Below are 22,761 nucleotides of genomic sequence, written 5' to 3' on the forward strand. Positions count from 1 at the left end.
CCCACGGGTACCCTGCCGGGGAGCCCATGGACGCGACAACGGCGGCAGCCGTAGGGTGCTCGAGCCCGCCGTAACGCTAGTGGTACACAATAGCTATGAGCTAACTAACGCTACGGCCGCCGCTGTTGTCGCGTCCACAAGCTCCCCGGCAGGACACCCGCGAGAACGGGGGCACACAAGGAGGAGAGAACCACCCCAAATCGAGCACTCATGCCGGCCGACAAGCCGGACACCGCGGTTGTTGTTAGCACAATAGTAGCCCACTGTGATGCACCGAGTGGGCCACCATTGATCAACATGCAGCGATGTGTAGCTTGCATGATGCGTGTGCAGTGCTTTGCCACACAGGTCTGAGAAGAGGACCTGCACATGATAGCAACCGGGAGCGTCGCGGAGCATTCAGCCTGCTGGCTACCTAGATCCACTTCAACCAGCCGAGCGTCGGGAGCTCCAGCAGCTTGTCGATGTGCTAATAGCCTGGAGCCAGCTACCGTTAGCTTGCAGAGGCTATTAGCACACCGACAAGCTGTGTAGCCAGCAGGCTGAATGCTCCGCGACGCTGGTTGAAGTGGATCTAGGTAGCCAGCAGGCTGAATGCTCAACGACGCTCCCGGTTGCTAACGCCGGCCCCGGCTGGTGCTAAGTAGCTAGCGATCGCTCCCGAGTCCCGAGAGCTAACGCCGGTCTGTCTGTCGAAGACCGAGGGAACCGCATCAGGCTTCAGCTGATTAGTGATCTTCTGGACAAGCCTTCCACCCTGCAGGTAGCAAGAATGGAGGCGGGCATTACTAAAACCACAGAGCCAATCACATCACCGTGCGCTATAAACAGCGCCCTGTGACGTGCACCAGGTCGTCAAATCAACATGACCTGATTTACTAGAGGCAAAGAGGGGATGGGCTGTAGCTGAGGAATTCGCCAATATAGTATTTAGGCCCAAAAACACATTGATACGAACTCCTATTACTATAATACAATGCTAGAGACTGAAAAATGACATTTATAATGCATAGCACCTTTAAGTACCTTCTGGTCTGAACCCTGCTCTCCAGATGTTCCTCACAGTCCTGCTCCTCAACCTCAGTGCTCTCAGTTCTGTAACCAGTGGCGGCTAGTCCATAGAGGGCGCTCGGGCGCCGCCCCCCCTGGTGGAGAGAGAAGGAGAAGAAGATTTTATTTTATTTATTTTGGACCCCTAAAAATATAATAAACATGTTTAAAATAAATAATAATTACTCATTTTAAGTATGTTTGTGTTTAAAATGCACAATAAGATTAATATATCAAATATAAATCATTGTTTTGTGGGTACTATTCTCCCCTCTCTGTGCTTCACGTCACTCTCTCCTGGGTGCTACACATTAACGCCTCACTGAGTGGGCGTCACTACGCAGCCAATATAAATGGATCAAGCAACTAAATTGAGCCTATATCAGCGTCTCCAAATATGATGTCAGGTCATTTGTTCCACAGGTAGGGAGCGCGGTAGACACTTTAACACTGTGCCACGCCTCTTCCGGGAAGTTATCGCCTCATGCCAACCATTAGCCCCATGTAAACGGTCACCTTGTTTGTAGAGCTATAACCATATTCTATATTATAGCTATGGATACAGTACTATAGTCATTTGACACTGGGTTTCTTCCGGTCAAGATGCAAAAAAGAATAATTTTTCCATCCATACGTTCCCGTGTTATACCGTGGTGAATATAAATATGGTTTTAGAGCGGTCTATCGTAATCCATGAAATGCTGAGTTATAGTCCTACACGTCAATTACATTGTGGACGCTAGCGTTCCTCCCCTGAACCTGCTATTGTTCCGGATTCTAATCCACATTATCGGTATTATGTTTCATCATGAATGCATGAAAGGGGGGGGGGGGGTCGTTTCTGATTATTCGAGCGTCAGTAACGGCATTCGCATTGAACACTAAACACGGTTATCAGCCCGATCGATATGAAAGCATTGCAGGATCAAGCTAGAACTGATGTCAAATCGCCCTTACCTTTGGCCGAAAGTAATCCAAAAAGAATATTTCAATTTCTTGATCGCCATCTGGTAGATCCAATCCCCATTTGCTCGACGTTATAAACGACCATAACATACGGATCAAGCATTGTTGACAGGCTTCGATGTAACCAGCAGAACTGTGCGCCTCCCCGAGAACAGAAAATGAAATCCGAGACCTGGGGTCATTCCACAGCCCAGGATACAATGTTAGAAATGTAGCTCGATACCACCGCCTGGTAGGATGCAGCCGGTACTGCACCTTCGGATTACCACTATGCATTTTTCAGCCAACACACAGCATCCTAAGATTGAATAGGGTATTAAAATCGAAATAAAAAGGAAAAATACCCAGAAACGATAATCTTAATTTTTTGGCACTCAACGGTTGGGGCACAGAAACGAGAATTCTCGTTTTTGGCAATTAATGTGTTAAAGTCATATCTGGCTTGAATAGGAAGCCAGTGTAAGGCAGACAAAACTGGTATGATGTGATCAAATTTTCTAGTTTTAGTTAGTATCCGTGCAGCCGCATTTTGCACGAGTTGAAGATTTTTGATGCTTGAATTAGGTAGGCCTGAAAAAAGTGCATTACAGTAGTCTAGACGTGATGAGACAAAAGCATGAATTAAGGTTTCAGCATCAGCGTTGAAATGGGGCGAATTTCTGCGATATTACGAAGATGGAAGAAGGCAATTTTGGTGAATTTTTTTATATGTGCATTAAATGAGAGGAAGGAATAAAAAATTACTCCAAGGTTTTTTTATGGTGGAGCTCTGCGATACATGACAAGTATCAAAGTTGAAGGAGATGTCCTCAAACAGGCCTCTGTGGTTTGGGGGGCCAACAATTAACATCTCAGTTTTATCTGCATTAACTAATTCCGTGCCAATCACGATGATAGTCGGGTTAACTCGCCATCGCTTGCGTGCCAATCACGAGTATAGTCTGGTTTTAATCGTTATTTCTTTTATTAGCGATACCCATTCATTTTCATCCATCCAACCTGATGTTATCGTTGGGAATGGGTCTGAGCTCGCAAAAGGGCAAATACCGCCGCCTATCATCTCCCGGATGGTATTGCACATCATTGGATTGGCTGGGAATGTGCATCAGAAAAAAAACTCTGTGTTTCCCTTCTCGGGCAAGCAGTATCGTGTTACCACATTGACTGGGGAGGCTGGGAGCAGCGTGGATCATGTGTTTTGGACTATAACGTTGGATCAATGGACGCAATCGATATTTGGAATGGCGATCAGGAATTGGATTAATCTTTTTGCAGATCATCTGATGTGAGGTAAGGACTCTATGTTACCAGTCTTGGGTTAATCAGATGTTCCTTTCACCGCCATCGGAGCGCGCGCGTGCGTGTGTGTGCGTGCCGTTGGCGCGGAGCAAGGCACGGATACGCGATTTTTCAGCCCGCTTCTCTAGCGTGCATAAGGACACATATACTATCGATAATCTAGTGTATTCCACTAAAGGGCTATTATCGCGTATTTCTCTGGAATTACTAGAAATCTCCAAAACTATACTCGTATTCAAAACGGTATAAAACAGAAATGTACAGATGAAAAAACAATCCGTTTCGTACATGTTGACTGCAAGCAAGTCATTGATAAGCGACGGGTGTATTAGACCCATAGCCATAATTTAAGATATATTTTAAGCACTCGCAAATTTCCCCGTCCTCCCATTGATTAAAGTGCTGGCATACAAGCCCTAATTTGGTCATATCCGGCCAGCTCTGAATGTGTTAAGGAATAGAACGTTTTGCGACATCCACTTTTTAACACTTTGAGTGCCACTGACGTGTTTTGTCGTTAGTTCATGCCGCCAGTTTGAGTGCCACCAACGCTATATAGCGTTTGTTTGTCGTATTTTTTTTTATTAGCGATTTTTTAATTCATATTTCATCAATCGAGCCTCACGCTAGTGTTGCAGACTCTCTCTGAGCTCAATTGGGAAAATACCCCCCCCTATCGTCTATCCCTGTGTAACTGCACCCCATTGGTTTAGACTGATGGGGGGGGGTCCAGCCCCCTCATGTTACTTCTCCGGCGAGGCATCTGAAGAGACCGAAGTTGATCGCTGAGCCGGAAAACGCATGGAATACATATTTACAGTACCCAACGCTGAATCAATAAACACGATCGATATTTGGAATGGCGATCAGGAATTGGAATAATCTTTTTGGGTAACATCTGATCTGAGGTAAGCAATTTATTTTACCAGTCTTGGGGTAATCGCATTTTTTATTTTTTTTATATATTTTATTTTGATTTTCCATTATTCAAAACATACACAAATGACAATACTGAGACAATTACAGGACAGTAATAACAGCAACAATAACAACAACAATATGTGGGTGCCTATATACGCCTATGGTAAATGGTTGTAAATGAGTGGGATAAAGTGATAGAGGTCCCTTCATATGTAAACAAACACATCAGGAAAACAGAAACGAACAAAAAATAACAGAACAGAAAATAACAATATTTTCAGAGACATACAGGATGTCCTCAACACATCTTTACCAGAATGGAGCTACTAGAGAGATCAATGAGAAGGTCATTCAGTCAAGTCGGGTGGGAGATCTCCAAGATAGTCCAGAAAAGGCTGCCAAATTTTATTGAAGTGATCAACCCTGTTCCTTAGTGAATAAGTCACCTTTTCTAGAGGGATACAGCTCTTCACCTCTGAAAGCCACATCCCAAATGGCAAAGGGAGATCTGACTTCCATTTTGTTGCAATAAATTTTTTGGCAATGACCAGGAGGAGTTCTGTAAGCTTGATGGAATGACTGCGTGTAGGGTTTGAGTTTGTAAAGTTACCAAGGAGGCATAATTCGGGATCAGTCGGAAATGTTATATTGTGAATTTGTGATATAGCCTCACAGACCCGCTCCCAGAAACTTTGCAGTTTGATACAATGCCAAGTGGAGTGAAAGAACGTGCCCTCCTCCTGACCACACCTAAAACAGAGGGACGAGATACTTGAGTTGAACCCATGTAATTTGGAGGGGGTAAAATAGACCTGATACAGAAAATTGAATTGAATCAGTCTATATCTTGAATTTAGTGTGCATGTGACCCCATCTTTACATAGGTCCTCCCAGAGGCCTGGATCAATTTCTGTGCCTAAATCTCTCTCCCATCTAGTCCTGGACCTATCAGGTTCAGTGGTCGGCAGAGAGGGTAGTAAGGTGTTATAGACTTGAGAGATGGTTCTCACCATCCTTTGATCATTATGAAAAAGACTCTCAATGGGAGATTTTTCTGGTAGTTTCCATTGACCTTGAGTGTTAACCCTCACAAAATCTCTCAGTTGCAGGTATTTAAAGAAATCTCTTCCAGGAAGTTGATATTTCTCTTTCATTTGCTGGAAGGACATAAAAACCGCATTTTCATAACAATGTTCCAGTCGAGTGATACCTTGTAAAGACCAGGGCCCTCATGCATCAACGTGTTCTACGCACAGATCTGTGCTTACCCTGTGCGTACGATCATTTCTAAGCAAAGAGTGGGATTCATCAATTTCGATTTGAACTTGACTTCGTGCTTACATCTACGCACAGGTCAGACCTGGCGTACCTAGCGCCCAGTGGTAGAATATATTATTACAACAAGGAAATGAGCTTCTGTGCATAATAACACTGGCATGTTATACGAACCGTAGTTCATTATAGTTCATTGTAAAATAGCAACAGTAGTGTAATTATGGTCAAAACCCTATAAATAGCATTTGGAATAATAGATCTTTCTCTCAGAATGAATGCAGCATGGTTTATATAGCGTTATCGGAATATACGGGGTGTAGGCTACTGACTGACTGCGCTCCGCGTAGCTTGATTGATTGATTGAAAAGTTTATTAACAGATTGCAGAATGGGTACAGTACAGTACAGCTCAGTACATACAATTGTTAATTGGGGATGCAGACCAACTTTCGTCTTGTTTACATCAGGGTCCCCCATTTTCAATTCATCATAAATCATAAAGCTCAACTCGTTATTATTCTGCGCAGACCGCAGAAACACGGGAACGTTTTGATTATATTTAAAAGGCTTTACGTTAAACGAAACAAGTGGAATTTCGAAGCCGTAAGCAGAATACAAGTCATATGAATATAGTGTTCTTCCCCCTTTTTACTGTATAAGAAATAATAGAAAACGCATTGCAATGACACCATGCAGATAGTGGACCTATATGATGGAATTCAAGTTCATGTATTGAAAGGCAGGCTATCATACATGCAGTGAGATTCATTGTTCTTGTATATGCTCTCGTATTATATTGTTTATATAGGCTACCCAATACTGACATCAAAATAGATTGTAGTATGCCTCTAGAAATCATATGCAGCAGGTAGAAAATTGACGGGAGATCCATCGCGATTTGGAATAGAATTGAGGAGAACTTTAATCCCTGGGGTATTAATCAAACAACACGGGAAAAGGCAGTCATATTCCAGCGCGGTCTTTATTAGCCGACAACAAAATAGATGCATCTAAAAATCATATAGCCAATCGAACACAACTAATAAAGGCATTCATATTACAGCACGGTTATAATGACACACAACCAACGCCAAACAGTGGTCAACGAACGGTCTTTATTAGTATTTTGAGCTGTCCAGGCAGAATTGCAGCAATGGTCTTAGGGAGCCGTTGATATCTGACATCACCGTTTACAAGTCCGCCGTTTATTTATCCCACAATACGCGATAGTGTCTTCTTGGTTCGACAGCAGTGAACAATCTTCGTGGAGTTTCTCAGGGTTCCGCTCGGGTCCGTCCATTATTTCACATCCCATGGGGGGTGTTTCCTCATTTTCATGACCATATATGGATAATCATGCACGAGCATTGACGGTAGAACAAAGTGGTATTCATCAACACGGAGGACCATAGAGCCTGCGTACGCACGTGTGATGAATGCCGACTTCCCTGTGCGTACGCTAGTTCTACATTCCGTGCTTACGTGTGGAAGTAGGTCAAGTTCTACGTCCACGTTGATGCATGAGGGCCCAGGGCCCTCATGCATCAACGTGTTCTACGCACAGATCTGTGCTTACCCTGTGCGTACGATCATTTCTAAGCAAAGAGTGGGATTCATCAATTTCGATTTGAACTTGACTCCGTGCTTACATCTACGCACAGGTCAGACCTGGCGTACCTCGCGCCCAGTGGTAGAATATATTATTACAACAAGGAAATGAGCTTCTGTGCATAATAACACTGGATGTTCTGTATGAACCGTAGTTCATTATAGTTCATTGTAAGATAGCAACAGTAATGTAATTATGGTCAAAACCCTATAAATAGCATTTGGAATAATAGATCTTTCTCTCAGAATGAATGCAGCATGGTTTATATAGCGTTATCGGAATATACGGGGTGTAGGCTACTGACTGACTGCGCTCCGCGTAGCTTGATTGATTGATTGATTGAAAAGTTTATTAACAGATTGCAGAATGGGTACAGTACAGTACAGCTCAGTACATACAATTGTTAATTGGGGATGCAGACCAACTTTCGTCCTGTTTACATCAGGGTCCCCCATTTTCAATTCATCATAAATCATAAAGCTCAACTCGTTATTATTTTGCGCACAGACCGCCGAAACACGGGAACGTTTTGATTATATTTAAAAGGCTTTACGTTAAACGAAACAAGTGGAATTTCGAAGCTGTAAGCAGAATAAGTCATATGAATATAGTGTTCTTCCCCCTTTTTACTGTACAAGAAAGAATAGAAAACGCATTGCAATGACACCATGCAGATAGTGGACAGACTATATGATGGGATTCAAGTTCGCGTTTTTGTTGCTCATAGGCATGCTGTCAGAGTATGATATCTTAATCAAACATTCTAGAACATTTGTCGTCACGGATCATGTCCTAATGGAACATAGGCTATGGCATGGATCGTGATATTGTGTGGACTGTTATTATTACTGTACGGCGGTACCACCCATTGTGACAGCAGCCTTGAGTCCCGCACACAAACATGATGGAATTCAAGTTCATGTATTGAAAGGCAGGATACATCATACATGCAGTGAGATTCATTGTTCTTGTATATGCTCTCGTATTATATTGTTTATATAGGCTACCCAATACTGACATCAAAATAGATTGTAGTATGCCTCTAGAAATCATATGCAGCAGGTAGAAAATTGACGGGAGATCCATCGCGATTTGGAATAGAATTGAGGAGAACTTTAATCCCTGGGTATTAATCAAACAACACGGGAAAAGGCAGTCATGTTCCAGCGCGGTCTTTATTAGCCGACAACAAAATAGATGCCTCTAAAAATCATATAGCCAATCGAACACAACTAATAAAGGCATTCATATTACAGCACGGTTATAATGACACACAACCAACGCCAAACAGTGGTCAACGAACGGTCTTTATTAGTATTTTGAGCTGTCCAGGCAGAATTGCAGCAATGGTCTTAGGGAGCCGTTGATATCTGACATCACCGTTTACAAGTCCGCCTTTTATTTATCCCATAAATCATAATACGCGATAGTGTCTTCTTGGTTCGACAGCAGTGAACAATCTCCGTGAAGTTTCTCAGAGTTCCGCTCGGGTCGGTCCATTATTTCACATCCCATGGGGGGTGTTTCCTCATTTTCATGACCATATATGGATAATCATGCACGAGCATTGACGGTAGAACAAAGTGGTATTCATCAACACGGAGGAGCATAGGACCTGTGTACGCACGGTTGATGAATCCCGATTCTTCTGTGCGTACACTGATTCTACATGTTCTATTTCCACACGTAAGCACAGAATGTAGAATCAGTGCACGCACAGGAAAATCGGGATTCACCACACGTGCGTACGCAGGTTCTACGCACACCTGTCATGATGAATATGACTTTGATCCTACGTTTGAGCTTGTGCATTGTTTTAAGTATTTGCATACCAGAACCGCCCCGATTAACCATATACGGTAATGGAATACCCCCATGAAATGTGGAAAAATGGACTAAGCCGAGGGAAGCGTGTTATGAGAACGGTGATGTCGGATATGATATCTATTAACCATTGCTGCCTGGGCAGCGCAAACACTAATAAAGACTGTGCTGGAATATGACTGCCTTTTCCTGTGTTGTTTGATTAATACCCAGGGATTAAAGTTCTCCTCAATTTTATTCCAAATCGCGATGGATTTTCCGTCAATTTTCTACCTGCTGCATATGATTTCTAGAGGCATACTACAATCTATTTTGATGTCAGTATTGGGTAGCCTATATAAACAATAATACGAGAGCATATACAAGAACAATGAATCTCACTGCATGTATGATGTAGCCTGCCTTTCAATACATGAACTTGAATCCCATCATGTTTGTGTGCGGGACTCACAAGGCTGTTGTCACAATGGGTGGTACCGGTACAGTAATAACAGTCCACACAATATCACGATGGACCATGCCATAGCCTATGTTCTATTAGGACATGATCTGTGACGACAAATGTTCTAGAATGTTTGATTAAGATATCATACTCTGACAGCATGCCTATGATCAACAAAAACGCGAACTTGAATCCCATCATATACATAGTCTGTCCACTATCTGGTGTCATTGCAATGCGTTTTTTATTCTTTCTTATACAGTAAAAAGGGGGAAGAACACTATATCGTGGGTGTTCATATGACTTGTATTCTGCTTACAGCTTCGAAATTCCACTTGTTTCGTTTAACGTAAAGCCTTTTAAATATAATCAAAACGTTCCCGTGTTTCTGCGGTCTGTGCGCAAAATCATAACGAGTTGAGCTACGCGGAGTACACCCCGTATAGTACACCCCGTATATTCCGATAACGCTATATGAACCATGCTGCATTCATTCTGAGAGAAAGATCTATTATTCCAAATGCTATTTATAGGGTTTTGACCATAATTACACTACTGTTGCTATTTCACAATGAACTATAATGGATTACGGGGGTCATACAGAACACGCGCCAGTGTCTTTATTTCCGCCTTGAAACTAATGCAGAACTGAGGAGCGCTTATGCGTAGTAACGATATTCTACCACTGGGCGTCAGCTAAGTGTGCTCCGACCTGTGCGTACACGTAAGCACGGAGTCAAGTTCAAGTTGAAATTGATGAATCCCACTCTTTGCTTAGAAATGATCGTACGCACAGGTTAAGCACAAATCTGTGCGTAAGACACGTTGATGAATGAGGGCCCAGGACTCAAAGGGTCTCATTCCCGAAAATTTTTCAAAGATATATTCTGGAAGACTTATCTTGGAACCACTGAGACATAATCTATGACAAGTACACTCTGAGTCCTGAACGTGCTGGAGATATGTCTTAAGTGGCTGAAACGGTCGCAGAAATTATATGATCTGATATCTGCTTGGAGAATGGCATTCTGTCGTAAACTCCAAAGCGCGTTCCCGTTCAGGTCATTTGCATACAAACCACGCCCCCGACAGTCCTTATAAAGCAACTGGTGATGCAGCTGTGTGAAATGGAATGGCGGAAGTACTTTGCGAGCCGCGTGATTACGAAACCTAGCGTCAGTCAGTGCCATTCAGAGAGCGTCTCCGAGAAATGCGGCTAGGTTTCATAATCACGCTTGCGCCCATCAAAACTAGATTAGATTAATGTATTGGCATCATATACAGCTCGCGGTACACACCTGCCGCAGCGCGCGCACACACACACACACACACGCGCGGTACTGTATATGAATGAATGAATGACATATAATATATCGCTGCTGTCGGGACAAAACCTCATAACTCCATTTTTTTAATATTTTTTTTTATATAAATCAACTCCGTAGATCATCCTCCATATGTGTGTGTGGGTTTTACAAAGTTTAAACAATGGGAACGCATTAAACCGATCATCTGTCTAAACCTCCTAACTCTATTCACCCTCAAATCTGTGTTCGTTTTTTTCATCTGCTGAAAAGTTGGGTTTTTGGAGTTATGAGGTTTTGTCCCGACAGCAGCGATATATAGCCTACGGGCCGGCGGGCGTAATGAATGAACGCAGTATGGTTTATTATTCCATAAGCCTATAGGCTACTGTTCATTCGTAGGCGCACACAAGACTTGTTATGGAATATTAATGCAGTCTATTTCCACCGATTAGCTTTAGTTCTTATTTATTTATCCACTGTCATTTCAGTGTTGGTGTATAGGCTATAGTGTATTTCAATATAAGTTTAATTGATTAATGATATATTCGAAGGAATGCAGGTTTATAGCTATATCAACCCCCTCCAATGTACAGTAAATGACCAAGTATGGTTTTGTCAATATTCCAATGTACAGTTTTGCTTGTACAGTGTAAGTCTACCACCCCTCCTACCCAACCTCCTCCAACAGTTTCTACGTCAAATGTACTCTCTTTTCTGGACTCTTTTTGTATCACAAACAGTACTGTATTTGCAAATCTGGTATGTCATAAATGTATAGATGTAGCAGTACTGTCTATCTGTGTCGTGTGTGTCATATATGTTATGATGAATTGAAAATGGGGGACCCTGATGTAAACAAGACGAAATTCTTTCTCTGGTCTGCATCCCCTTATGTAATTGAGCTGTACTGTACTGTACCCATTCTGCAATCTGTTAATAAAGTTTTCAATCAATCAATCAATCAAACAAACAAAGGTCTGTCCCATTGTATACCAATCAATGGGATACATTGCATGTTGACCTGCATTCTTTCAAATGTATATAATTAATCATTAAAACAGATGTGTAACAAATAAGAAATGCAAATTCCACAGAAGGAATTAAATTATTATTATTTTCAATCATTTCACAATAATTGCATAATTGTGTTTGAATATCTGAGTAATTAAAGTAATTATACATTTGTCCAAAATAGCTGGTTCAGATATGGCTAACACTTTGATCGCCATCGTTAAAATTCATAATTTACCATCCCTTGCCAGCTCTATTTGTCTATGGAGAAGTTCCCCTTCTTTGCAGGGCTATAACTTTTTAAATTCTATTGCTAAATTGCCATTATTATGGCCCATTCAATGTCCTATATGTATTGTTCAGGGTGTAGCAACGTTAAACTTTTTCATTCACATATTCATACTAAAATATGGTCTAAAGTATAAGTATGTTTTTATTGTTTTCTGCAGCTTTCTCCAGAACGTGATTTATAGCTCCAAATGCATTATATTGATGATCAAATACAGTTTGATAGCAATCTGCGCGAGATAAAAAATGTCAACTGGACGTGGTTCTAGAAGTTATTACACGTCATCTGATGTTGACCGGATGGGCGAGGGGGCGTTTATAATTCCGTGGGCAACGTTATACCATTCATCTAGAGTGGGTCATATGTTCATCAGATCAGTTAGTATAGAAGACATTAGAAAATAACGTTGAAACTCACCGTGGCTTCCTCGCGCCGCTGGCAGATGAGCGTGGAACAGAATTTTTTCTATTATGGGATGTAGAAATGCCCGATCTATTTCCAGGTTGTATAATAGTATATACGTCCAAATCATGTTGTTTTTTCGAGTTATTTGCACCGATCGATGTTCACTGTGTGAAGACGGAGTCTCTCTAACAATAGCGAGTGCCCGGACGACATATGGAGTGAGTCCTTCCAGTTCAAAGGGTGATTTCCGGTTGGCGATCTGCCGATTGGCCACCAGATGGCGCTATTGAACCGCTAGAGAGTTGAGTGGAGCTTTGCAGTGTGTCTCAGGGCTGCGGAGGGGAAATATGATTTCGATCACAGATTTTTGAAATATTGATATCAAAGACGAGTTACGGCGTCTTCGGCAGAATGAGCATGGCTAGGAATGACGTCTTAACACGTTCTCGGCGATCATAGTGTTAATCCAGCTGCCCTGTGATCAGATGAATCCATATTATTTATTTTTCCGACATCAAATGCGTAATTTCTTATCGTACAAATATTGTCATATTTATTTTAATTATAATCAAGTAATTAATTCCAAGGAGGCCTGTAGCGTTAACATGAAGGAATCACTATGAGAACACAGTCTGTCAAGTTATAATAAATTTTTTAATTAGTCAATCATGAGATTTGATCGTGGGCTGAGAGCATATTTAAGTGTGCTCCTCAGCACTCTTAGATCTGCTCTCAAATAAGATCTCAGGAAGATTTGAGGACTCCCACTCCCAGCCCTAATATGTCTTAAAGGATAACTCCACTTTTTTTTTTAAATTAGCTTATTTAACATCTTCCCTGGAGTTAGACAAGAAGATGCATACCTTTTTTGTCTCTGTGCGTGCATTTTAGCTTTGGGAATAGACGCTCCGTTAGCATAGCTTAGCTTCATCACTGGAAGTGGGGGAGGACAGTAGCCTTACAGTGCCTTACAGTGTATTGCAAGGTCTGACATTGACCAAACTTGATATGCATGACCTTGGTGGGCTCTAGGTCAACTCCTGAAAAGGGGGTCAATGTCAGACTTTGCAATCAAAAGTTAGGGGGCTAATAACCCTTGCCATAATTTCAGTGCGCCCCTAACTTTTGATTGCAAGGTCTGACATTGACCCCCTTTTCAGGAGTTGACCTAGAGCCCACCAAGGTCATGCATATCAAGTTTGGTCAATGTCAGACCTTGCAATACACTGTAAGGCACTGTAAGGCTACTGTCCTCCCCCACTTCCAGTGATGAAGCTAAGCTATGCTAACGGAGCGTCTATTCCCAAAGCTAAAATGCACGCACAGAGACAAAAAAGGTATGCATCTTCTTGTCTAACTCCAGGGAAGATGTTAAATAAGCTAATTTAAAAAAAAAAGTGGAGTTATCCTTTAAATAGGCCGAAATCTGGCTAAGACGAAATATTTTGTCGTAACTTCGTTCGAGAATGAGACCCAAAGTCTCTATTCTGGTATAAGATAGGTATAAGCCTATTTCCCCATAGGGGGGTTTTAGGTGATAGAGGGCTATTATGTCTGAATTATTTTTGTAATTTTAACCAGGTTTGGACTGAATGGATCATGAAGGGGTTCTGGGTGATGGTCTTAATTGATTTCACGTCCCATTTGTACAAGGTATCAGACGGGGTGATCTCGTTAATGTCTAGACATTCAATGTTCAACCATGAGGCTGAGAGGTCCCCCTCAAACATTTGAGCTAAAAATCTGGCTTGTGCCGCCAAGTAATACAGTCTAAAATTAGGAAGTTTCAGTCCTCTCTTTGTATAGTCTAAAGTAAGTTTAATTAAGGCGATCCTTGGGGATTTACCTCGCCATATAAACCGTCTGATCAATCCATCCAAAAAGGAGAAAAATTTAGAAGGGACTTGGATTGGGAGGGACTGAAATATATAAAGAAACTTTGGCAGGACATTCATTTTTATAGCATTAATTCGGCCTAGTAAGGTGAGAGGGAGGTTCATCCATTTTTCCAAGTCGTCCCCTAGGATTTGTAACTGTTTTAACAGATTGAGCTTATATAGATTCCCCATCTCAGATCTGTTTTGACCTATATATCAGCGTGTGCCCCATGTGTGTGTGTGTGTGTGTGTGTGTGTGTGTGTGTGTGCGTTGATCAGGAAATGAGAATATATTTTTCAGATCGCTATAGCGTGCATAAGTACACATATACTATCGATAATCTAGCGTTTATTTGAAAAACGATTCATAAATAGGCCGAAAAATGACTGTTTTTTGTGTATGCCAATTTTTCTACCCATTTTTTCTATTTTTCTCCCGTCTCCAATTTCGTATTGTCCAATTCTACCCTCCCCTGTCTCGAACGTTGTTAGGCCATGCCTCCCACTGGTCGGCTGCAATGTGGACGAAGCCTTGCATCACATGTCCCCTCCGGTACTCGGGGAGGCAGCCGTCACATCTTTTCACCTGCACAGCGCGATCTCTCAGCAGAGAGGATCTGCGTGGGAGGGACACGCCGCCCCCGTCGCTTCCTGATTCTACTGCGCAGGCGCACCAACCGACCTGTAGGAGTCGCTGTCCACAACGTCCGATCCCCACCTACCAGCTTCCCACCCCCTAATACTGCCAATTGTATTAGTATGAACGACCAGCCAAGCTGGTAGCAACGCCGAGAGCTGGGCTCGAACCCAGCATCTCCTGCGTTGGTGGCGAGCGCCTTGCCCACTGCGCCACCTAGCCGCCCCAGTAAAGGGCGTTTATCACGGAATCTATATATTTTCCTGAAAATCGAGGGCTTTTCAAAATGCTATAAAACGGAAATGAACCGATTAAAAAACAATCCGTCTCGACAATGTTGACTGCAAACAAGTCATTGATAAACGACGGGCAGATTAGACACATAGCCATAATTTAAGACAGAGATTATGCGTTCACAATGCTATCATTGAAGTGGGTGGTGGCATTCAACGGGGTTTTACCACGTTAACAAGTGGCAACCAAAGTGTTAGTGCAAGCAGGCAAGCCTCAATATTTTGTAATTGGGAGGAATCGTATATATACACTATACAGGTATATATAATTGGGTGTCATCAGCATAAAAATTTAAGTTTATGCCAAATTTGCGTATGATATTGCCGAGGGGTAGCATGTAAATCGAAAATAGCAAAGGGCCCAGAACAGAGCCTTGAGTTGTGGGACACCGCATTGCACTGGGAGGGTCTCGATGTTAAATCATTATAGACCACGCAGTGTGTTCTATCAGTTAAATAAGATTTAAACCAAGCGGGTGCGTGACCCCGAATGCCAACATGATTCTCGAGCCGACTTAGAAGAATCGAATGATCAATAGTGTCAAAGGCTGCACTGAGATCAAGCAATAAGAGCACAGAAGTTAGGTTTGAGTCGAGAGAGAGCAGTAAGTCATTTGTGACGTTGGTAACCGCCGTTTCGGTGGAGTGTAAGGCTCTAAAGCCAGATTGAAAAGATTCATTAAAATTATTGTTTGATAGATGGTCAGTAAGTTGCGTTGCAACAACCCATTCTAATATTTTGGATAGGAACGGAAAATTAGAGATGGGTCTGTAGTTTTTCAAGATTAGAGGGTCGAGGTTCGGTTTTTTAAGTAGTGGTTTAATGACGACTGATTTAAAGGCCAGGGGCACCATGCCAGTAGACAAAGAGGTGTTGAAGATATTGAGTAGGGCAGGGCCTAGAGTTGGGAAGAGTTTTTTGATGAGAGTTGCTGGAAGAGGGTCAAACAGACAGGTTTAGCCGCACCAACCAATTTAGAGAGGGCACTAAGTGAGACGTTTCCAAGGCAGCATAGCGTATGGCTGGATTCAAAGTCAGGGGGAAAGCCCATCAGAGGTTGGGAGGGACTCTGATTGTTGAGTAAGCCAACAATTTCATCTCTTATGAGATACATTTTCTTGGCTCCACCTTCATCACCACTACCACTACTACTACTACTACTACCACCTTCATCACAATTAGAAACTGGCCCCGGTAAATGTCCAAATGTCCAATGTACAGTTTCTTCCCCTTCGAATGTATATCACCACTGGCTTAAACATCTAGCCCAGGGACTACAACTGAAAACTAGCAACCCTGCTAATGTTGGCATATCTACAGTTTTTAATTTGTATTCATCTATAAATGTATAACTGTTGATTGATATGCACTGATCAAATAAACTGAGTAAACTAAACCACCACCACCACTATTACTACTACCACTACCATCACCACTACTATCACCTCCACCTTCATAACCACCACCACTGCTACCACCACCATCACATGATTCAGTAGTGTGACTCACCTCAGTGGTCAGAAGCTCCATCTCCAGCGACATGAGGTGGCTGGACGATCCAGTGTTTCCTGACACAACATTATCCAGACCAGCACTAACAAACCAACAGCAGACAGACCATAGCAATCAACAGACATATGATTTGACAGTCAGATGAAGCTGGTGTGCTACTTAGCTTCTCATGTCAACAATGATGTATTCGGACCCAAGGGCCTGATCCAAGACACTCAAAAAAAAGTTAAATTTCTTTTTTGGTTATTTATAATAGAAGGTTAAAACAATGATCAAATATCTCATGTGTGCGATTAGCTGCAAGATCAGGAATACTGATGTTGGTAATGAAACTAAACAGCAGGTGTTGAGCTTACAATACGGCCTCTTCTCTCATGCCCTCAAACAGACTCTTCAGATCCTGCAGCCTCTGCTTCAAGTCCTAAAGAACAGAAAAGTGAGGAGAAGAGAATAGAGGAGTGGAATCAAGACCAATACCTGAGATAAAGATAAGATGAACGCAAATAGGGTCCAAGACCAAAACAAGACAGATCAAGGGAAATTGGTCTCAAGAGCTACAACATTGGTTTTCATTAACAGCACCAAGTATGCATATGGATGGTACGCTCTAATTATATACACTATGTACCATTATCATTTCTGAAGACTCTTCTCTTGCTTGCTCTAAGTGCTCAAACTTCCAGTTGTGCTGTCAAGACACACAGATTATTGGGTTAATATGTTACAAATATTTTTTATAGGGGGTCCATTTTCATATCTGGGGCATCCCACATGGGGTCCCGACTCACGACCCCACTGTGTTTCAGGGTCATAACCTCATACTGGTCCTACCTGCTGTATAGCCTCATCAGCATTCTGCAGCCTGAGCCAAGCCTCGTCCATCTGGGACTGAAGAACACACAACAGAGTACAGTCACTCACTATGTTCACATTGTATGTGTGTGTGTGAGAGAGAGCGAGAGCGAGAGAGAGAGAATCTTACCATAAGTGTCTTCAGTTTAATGCTAAGGAGGCAGGTGGCGGCCTGTTCCTTCTCTCCCTTGGAGTAGAGGCTGTTCAGCTGGAGATTAGAACTTGTTTAGAACAAGAGTGAAGTGGTGAAACCATACAGAGTGTAAAGATAGATAGACAGACAGACAGACAGACAGACAGACAGACAGACAGACAGACAGACAGACAGACAGAAACCTCAGCAGTGACCATCTCATTATGCTCAATCCAGACTCTCTGCGCCTTCTCCTGGACAAAACAGGACAAGAGATAGAATGAGAGAGGGAGTTTTTATTGTCTCTTTGGAAAAAAGTAATTAAATTTCCTGTCCTGGCGGTTGGGTTAGGGACAGCTTCCTACCAGCCGTCTGACAGTGTTTTCCTTGCAAGTGCTTCTGCTCTGCTCCTCAGTCAGAAGGGTCCTCAGCCTGCAGACCTCAGCACTGGCCTGCTCAGCCTCGCTGACACACTGCTCCTGACTGTAGACACACACACACACACACACACACACACAGTCAAGTCTCATAGGTGGGATCTGGGAAACAGACAAAGAAACAAAGAAAAGACAGGAGATAAAAAGGGAGAGAGCAGCAGAACCCAATGATCCATTCAAAATGAGAGGGAGATGTGTCCAAAAAGCCTGTGGCTGTGAGAGACAGAGCAGTAGAGCACTGTGTTTAAAGGAACACACCAACATGAAATGTTGCACTCACCATCTTCTCCAAAGTCAGACATGTGTTCAGCAGAAGGCTATCCAAGTGCAAGCTAGCCTAGCTTAGCACAAATGAATGGAAGCGGAGATGTTGGCCAAAAATACTTCTCCTGGGCCATACAATGAATGAATGAATGAAAAACTTTATTTAACAGATTGCAGAATGGGTACAATACAGTACGGCTCAATACACACAATTGTTAAGGGGATGCAGACCAGAGAAAGACGTTTGTCTTGTTTACATCAGGGTCCCCCATTTTCAATTCATAGTGACATTTATGACATACACAACATACATGACATTTATGGCATAGGGACATACATGACATACAGGTATATAGTACTGTTACATTTGTGACATATACGATATGCAAATATACAGTACTGTTACCCATAGATCCTAACAGAGAAGATATACATATGATGGGGAGGAGATTGTACATTAGGAGGAGGTGGGTGGGTGGGAGAAAAAAATACATACGGTGGGGAGAAAATATATACATACGGTGGGGAGGAGACTGTCTATTAGGAGGGGGTGGGGGACATTTATGGTGACCAGTTTCGAATTGCAGCCTCTCGTAGGTTGTGCGTAGAAAGTGTTCTATTTTTTCTCTCCTACACAGAATTTAGAATGTCTCTACGCACAGAAAAATCGGGATTTATTAAACGTGCGTACACAGGTCGTACGCACACATGCAAGTACTCGGTGTTGATAAATACCAATTGTTCTTACCTATTCTTACCTCCATCTCGAAAGTAATTGAACAAATAGTATACGAACAGGTCGAAAAGTACCTTGCGGAAAAAAATCTAATCTACGAATTCTAATCTGGTTTCAGAACATCCCACTCCACTGACACATGCCTTCTCTATTTGAACGACCACATCAAACAAGAGGTGGACGCGGGCAAATACTGCGGCATGGTCATGCTGGACCTCCAAAAGGCTTTCGACACCGTCAATCACTCCATTCTGATTGACAAGCTAAAAGCAATTGGTTTTGATAGTTGATCAGTGAGCTGGATGCAATCCTACCTGGAGGGGAGAGAACAGATGGTGGAGGTAAACGGTACACTATCTGTGGTGTTCCACAAGGAAGCATACTAGGACCGTTACTGTTCCTAATTTATGCAAATGACATGTCATCATGAGAGCACTTGGCTCGCTGATAACAAACTATAATAAATTACACCTGGGTAAAACAGAGTCCATTCTCTTCGGATCAAATAACAAACTCAGCAAGACAAACGGCTTCTCTGTTACAGTGGGTGACAATATTGTCACAAGGAAAGATGAAATTACATACCTGGGTTCCATCCTAGAGGCAAATCTTTCCTGTGACAAAATGGCAACCAATGTAATAAAAAAAGTCAACCAACGAACAAGATTCTTGTACCGGATCTCTTCTCTGGTAAACAAGAATACCCTGAAGACTCTAGCAGGAGCACTCATTCAAGGGTACTACGACTATGCTTGCACCTCATGGTACCAAAGCACCTCAAAGGCACTAAAAACAAGATTACAAACATCACAACACAAACTGGTCAGACTACTGCTTGACCTTACTCCTAAAACCCACCTCACCCCTGCCCATTTTGACAACCTAGGATGGCTTAGAGTAGACGACAGAGTACAGCAACTTGCAATGGGCCTGGTCTACAAGATACACTACACCACTAAAGTACCCATGTACATGTCGAGGTACTTCCCAAAGGTCAGTGAATACCATGACCACAACACCAGAGGGAGTTCCACAAATCATGTTCAACCCAGATTCGGCACAAACAAGGGTGTAAACACGTTCAATGTGGAATGCCCTACCCACAGCCGTAAAAAAATGTGAATCCCTACCCACCTTCAAAACCGCTCTCAAAGAGCACCTACGGGAGGCTGCAATTCGAAACTGGCCACCGTAAATGTCTGAACCCACCCCCTCCTAATGTACAGTTCCCTCCCCCTTGTATGTATATATTTACTGTTAGGATCTCTGTTTAACAGTACTGTATATTTGCATTAGAGTTAGGCTAGCTCATCCCTACTGATTCCAGTCTGTGAGAGACACAGTCCTTGTGCTAAGCTAGCATGCACCTGGACCTCTCTCTCTGGGGATACTGGACATACAAAGATGACATTTAGAGCAATCTTCTTGTCTGACTCTGGGGGAGATGGCAAATAAGTGTATTTCCCAAAATGTTAGCGTGTTCCTTTAAAGGTGCTATCTATAGATAACATTTAGCGACTAGATGTCGCACTAGAGCACCAGCATGTAATTTATCCAAAGGTGTATTCCACATGGGGAAATGGGAAGTAGGGAGGGGATACATGCACAAAACATGTAAAAACAACATTAATTTTAGACCCGCAACATTTTTTTGACATGATAAATTCATTAATCAATCATTTCTTTGGGGAAAAGCAAAACCTTTATTCTGCACCTTTCTAAAAGCTATGTGGATGTTTTTTTTGTACTCTACATCAAATGTTTATCTATAGCACCTTTAAGGCTGTGGAAACCCAGGTATGAGATCAGAACTAGCAGCTAGCTACTCTGTGGACAGTCCACCCAGATAGTGAAAAATATATGTCTATTGCTTGGGGAAAGGCTGGATGCCTGGTTTGGTACGTTTTCATCCGGTTGGACAGCATTGTGTTTTCAAGCCACTGCGCAGACGCAGCCTCATCCGATTCCTTCAGCAGGAGCTGCATGTCTGTGTTTTCTTTTCTGATTTGACTCTGCTTGTGTTCCAGCTCCGATATGCGTTCATGCATCTTCCTCAATTCCCTACACACACACAAAATCAAAAGCTTTACAGCATTGTCTCATAATATCATATGAGATAGAAGTCACTGCAAGATGAATCAAAGAATGTCAGTCAAACTAATATTGCCAGCAGATAGTGGTTTCACAAGAGAACACTCACATGTTGTCCTCTTCTGACATATTGCAGGATCTGAAACAGACACAGCTACAAACCAAAAATGATGACTCCAGTGGCGTGGAGTCATCGCCCGTCCAACCTCACTGTAGTGGGAAAATAGGGACGTAAAACGAAGATGATGATTTATAGGCAATATGAAAGTGCATTAGCCCATCATACTCATAGTCTACAGTGGCCAACTTTCCCCCCCTTTTTTCATTTTAACTACCAGTTACTGTTAAGAGTGTCGTCAGCTTGTGACTGCAACTTGTTCCTGTTCGCGGACGACTCAGCCCTGCTGGTCTCTGACAAGAACAAGTTACAGGTTGAAAAAACCCTCAGCTCAGAACTCGGCAGAATCTGCACCTGGCTTGCTGATAACAAACTATCATTACACACCTGGGTAAAACAGCGTCCATTCTCTTCAGATCAAATAACAAAATCAGCAAAACCAACGGCTTCTCTGTTACAGTGGTGACAATATTGTCACAAGGAAAGATGAAATTACATACCTGGGTTCCATCCTAGAGGCAAATCTTTCCTGTGACAAAATGTTATCCAATGTAATAAAAAAAGTCAACCAAAGAACAAGATTCTTGTACCGGATCTCCTCTCTGAATACCCTGAAGACTCTAGCAGGAGCACTCATTCAAGGGTACTATGACTATGCTTGCACCTCATGGTACCAAAGCACCTAAGGCACTAAAAACAAGATTACAATTACAAACATCACAAAACAAACTGGTCAGACTACTGCTTGACCTTACTCCTAAAACCCACCTAACCCCTGCCCATTTTGACAACCTAGGATGGCTTAGAGTAGACGACAGAGTACAGCAACTTGCAATGGGCCTGTCCTACAAGATAGGTACCATGTACATGTCGAAATACTTCCCAAAGGTCAGTGAATACCACGACCACAACACCAGAGGGAGTTCCACAAATCATGTTCAACCCAGATTCGGCACAAACAAGGGTCTAAACACGTTCAATGTGGAATGCCCTACCCACAGCCATAAAAAAATGTGAATCCCTACCCACCTTCCAAACCGCTCTCAAATAGCACCTACGGGAGGCTGCAATTCGAAACTGGCCCCCGTAAATGTCTGAACCCACCCCCTCCTAATGTACAGTTCCCTCCCCCTTGTATGTATATATTTACTGTTAGGATCTCTGTTCAACAGTACTGTATATTTGCATATCTTGTATGTCACAAATGTAACAGTACTGCATATCTGTATGTCATAAATGTCATGATTAGTTTAGATTAGATGATTAGATTAGATTTTTATATCTGTATATTGTGCATGTCATAAATGTCATTATGAATTGAAAATGGGGGACCCTGATGTAAACTAGACGAAAGTCTTTCTCTGGTCTGCATCCCCTTAACAATTGTGTGTATTGAGCTGTACTGTATCCATT

General features: G+C 42.4%; 1 protein-coding gene across 1 annotated transcript in view; it reads right to left on the minus strand.

Moving 5' to 3' along the window:
* Positions 1-22,761, minus strand: part of LOC311242779 (uncharacterized protein) — a 35,915-nt gene that overhangs the window by 12,477 nt on the left and 677 nt on the right. Inside the window, exons 2-10 of the mRNA XM_084331812.1 lie at positions 21,340-21,440; positions 21,042-21,200; positions 18,068-18,185; positions 17,906-17,956; positions 17,700-17,777; positions 17,549-17,605; positions 17,074-17,138; positions 16,715-16,799; positions 1,027-1,145 (exon numbers count right to left, since the gene is read on the minus strand). Coding sequence (XP_084187938.1) covers positions 1,027-1,145; positions 16,715-16,799; positions 17,074-17,138; positions 17,549-17,605; positions 17,700-17,777; positions 17,906-17,956; positions 18,068-18,185; positions 21,042-21,200; positions 21,340-21,359 — 752 coding nt within the window. The 5' untranslated portion in view covers positions 21,360-21,440. The remainder of the gene's footprint in view (positions 1-1,026; positions 1,146-16,714; positions 16,800-17,073; positions 17,139-17,548; positions 17,606-17,699; positions 17,778-17,905; positions 17,957-18,067; positions 18,186-21,041; positions 21,201-21,339; positions 21,441-22,761) is intronic.

Source organism: Notolepis coatsorum (genome assembly GCF_963971535.1).
Source record: "Notolepis coatsorum genome assembly, chromosome: 16".
Classification (NCBI taxonomy): domain Eukaryota; kingdom Metazoa; phylum Chordata; class Actinopteri; order Aulopiformes; family Paralepididae; genus Notolepis; species Notolepis coatsorum.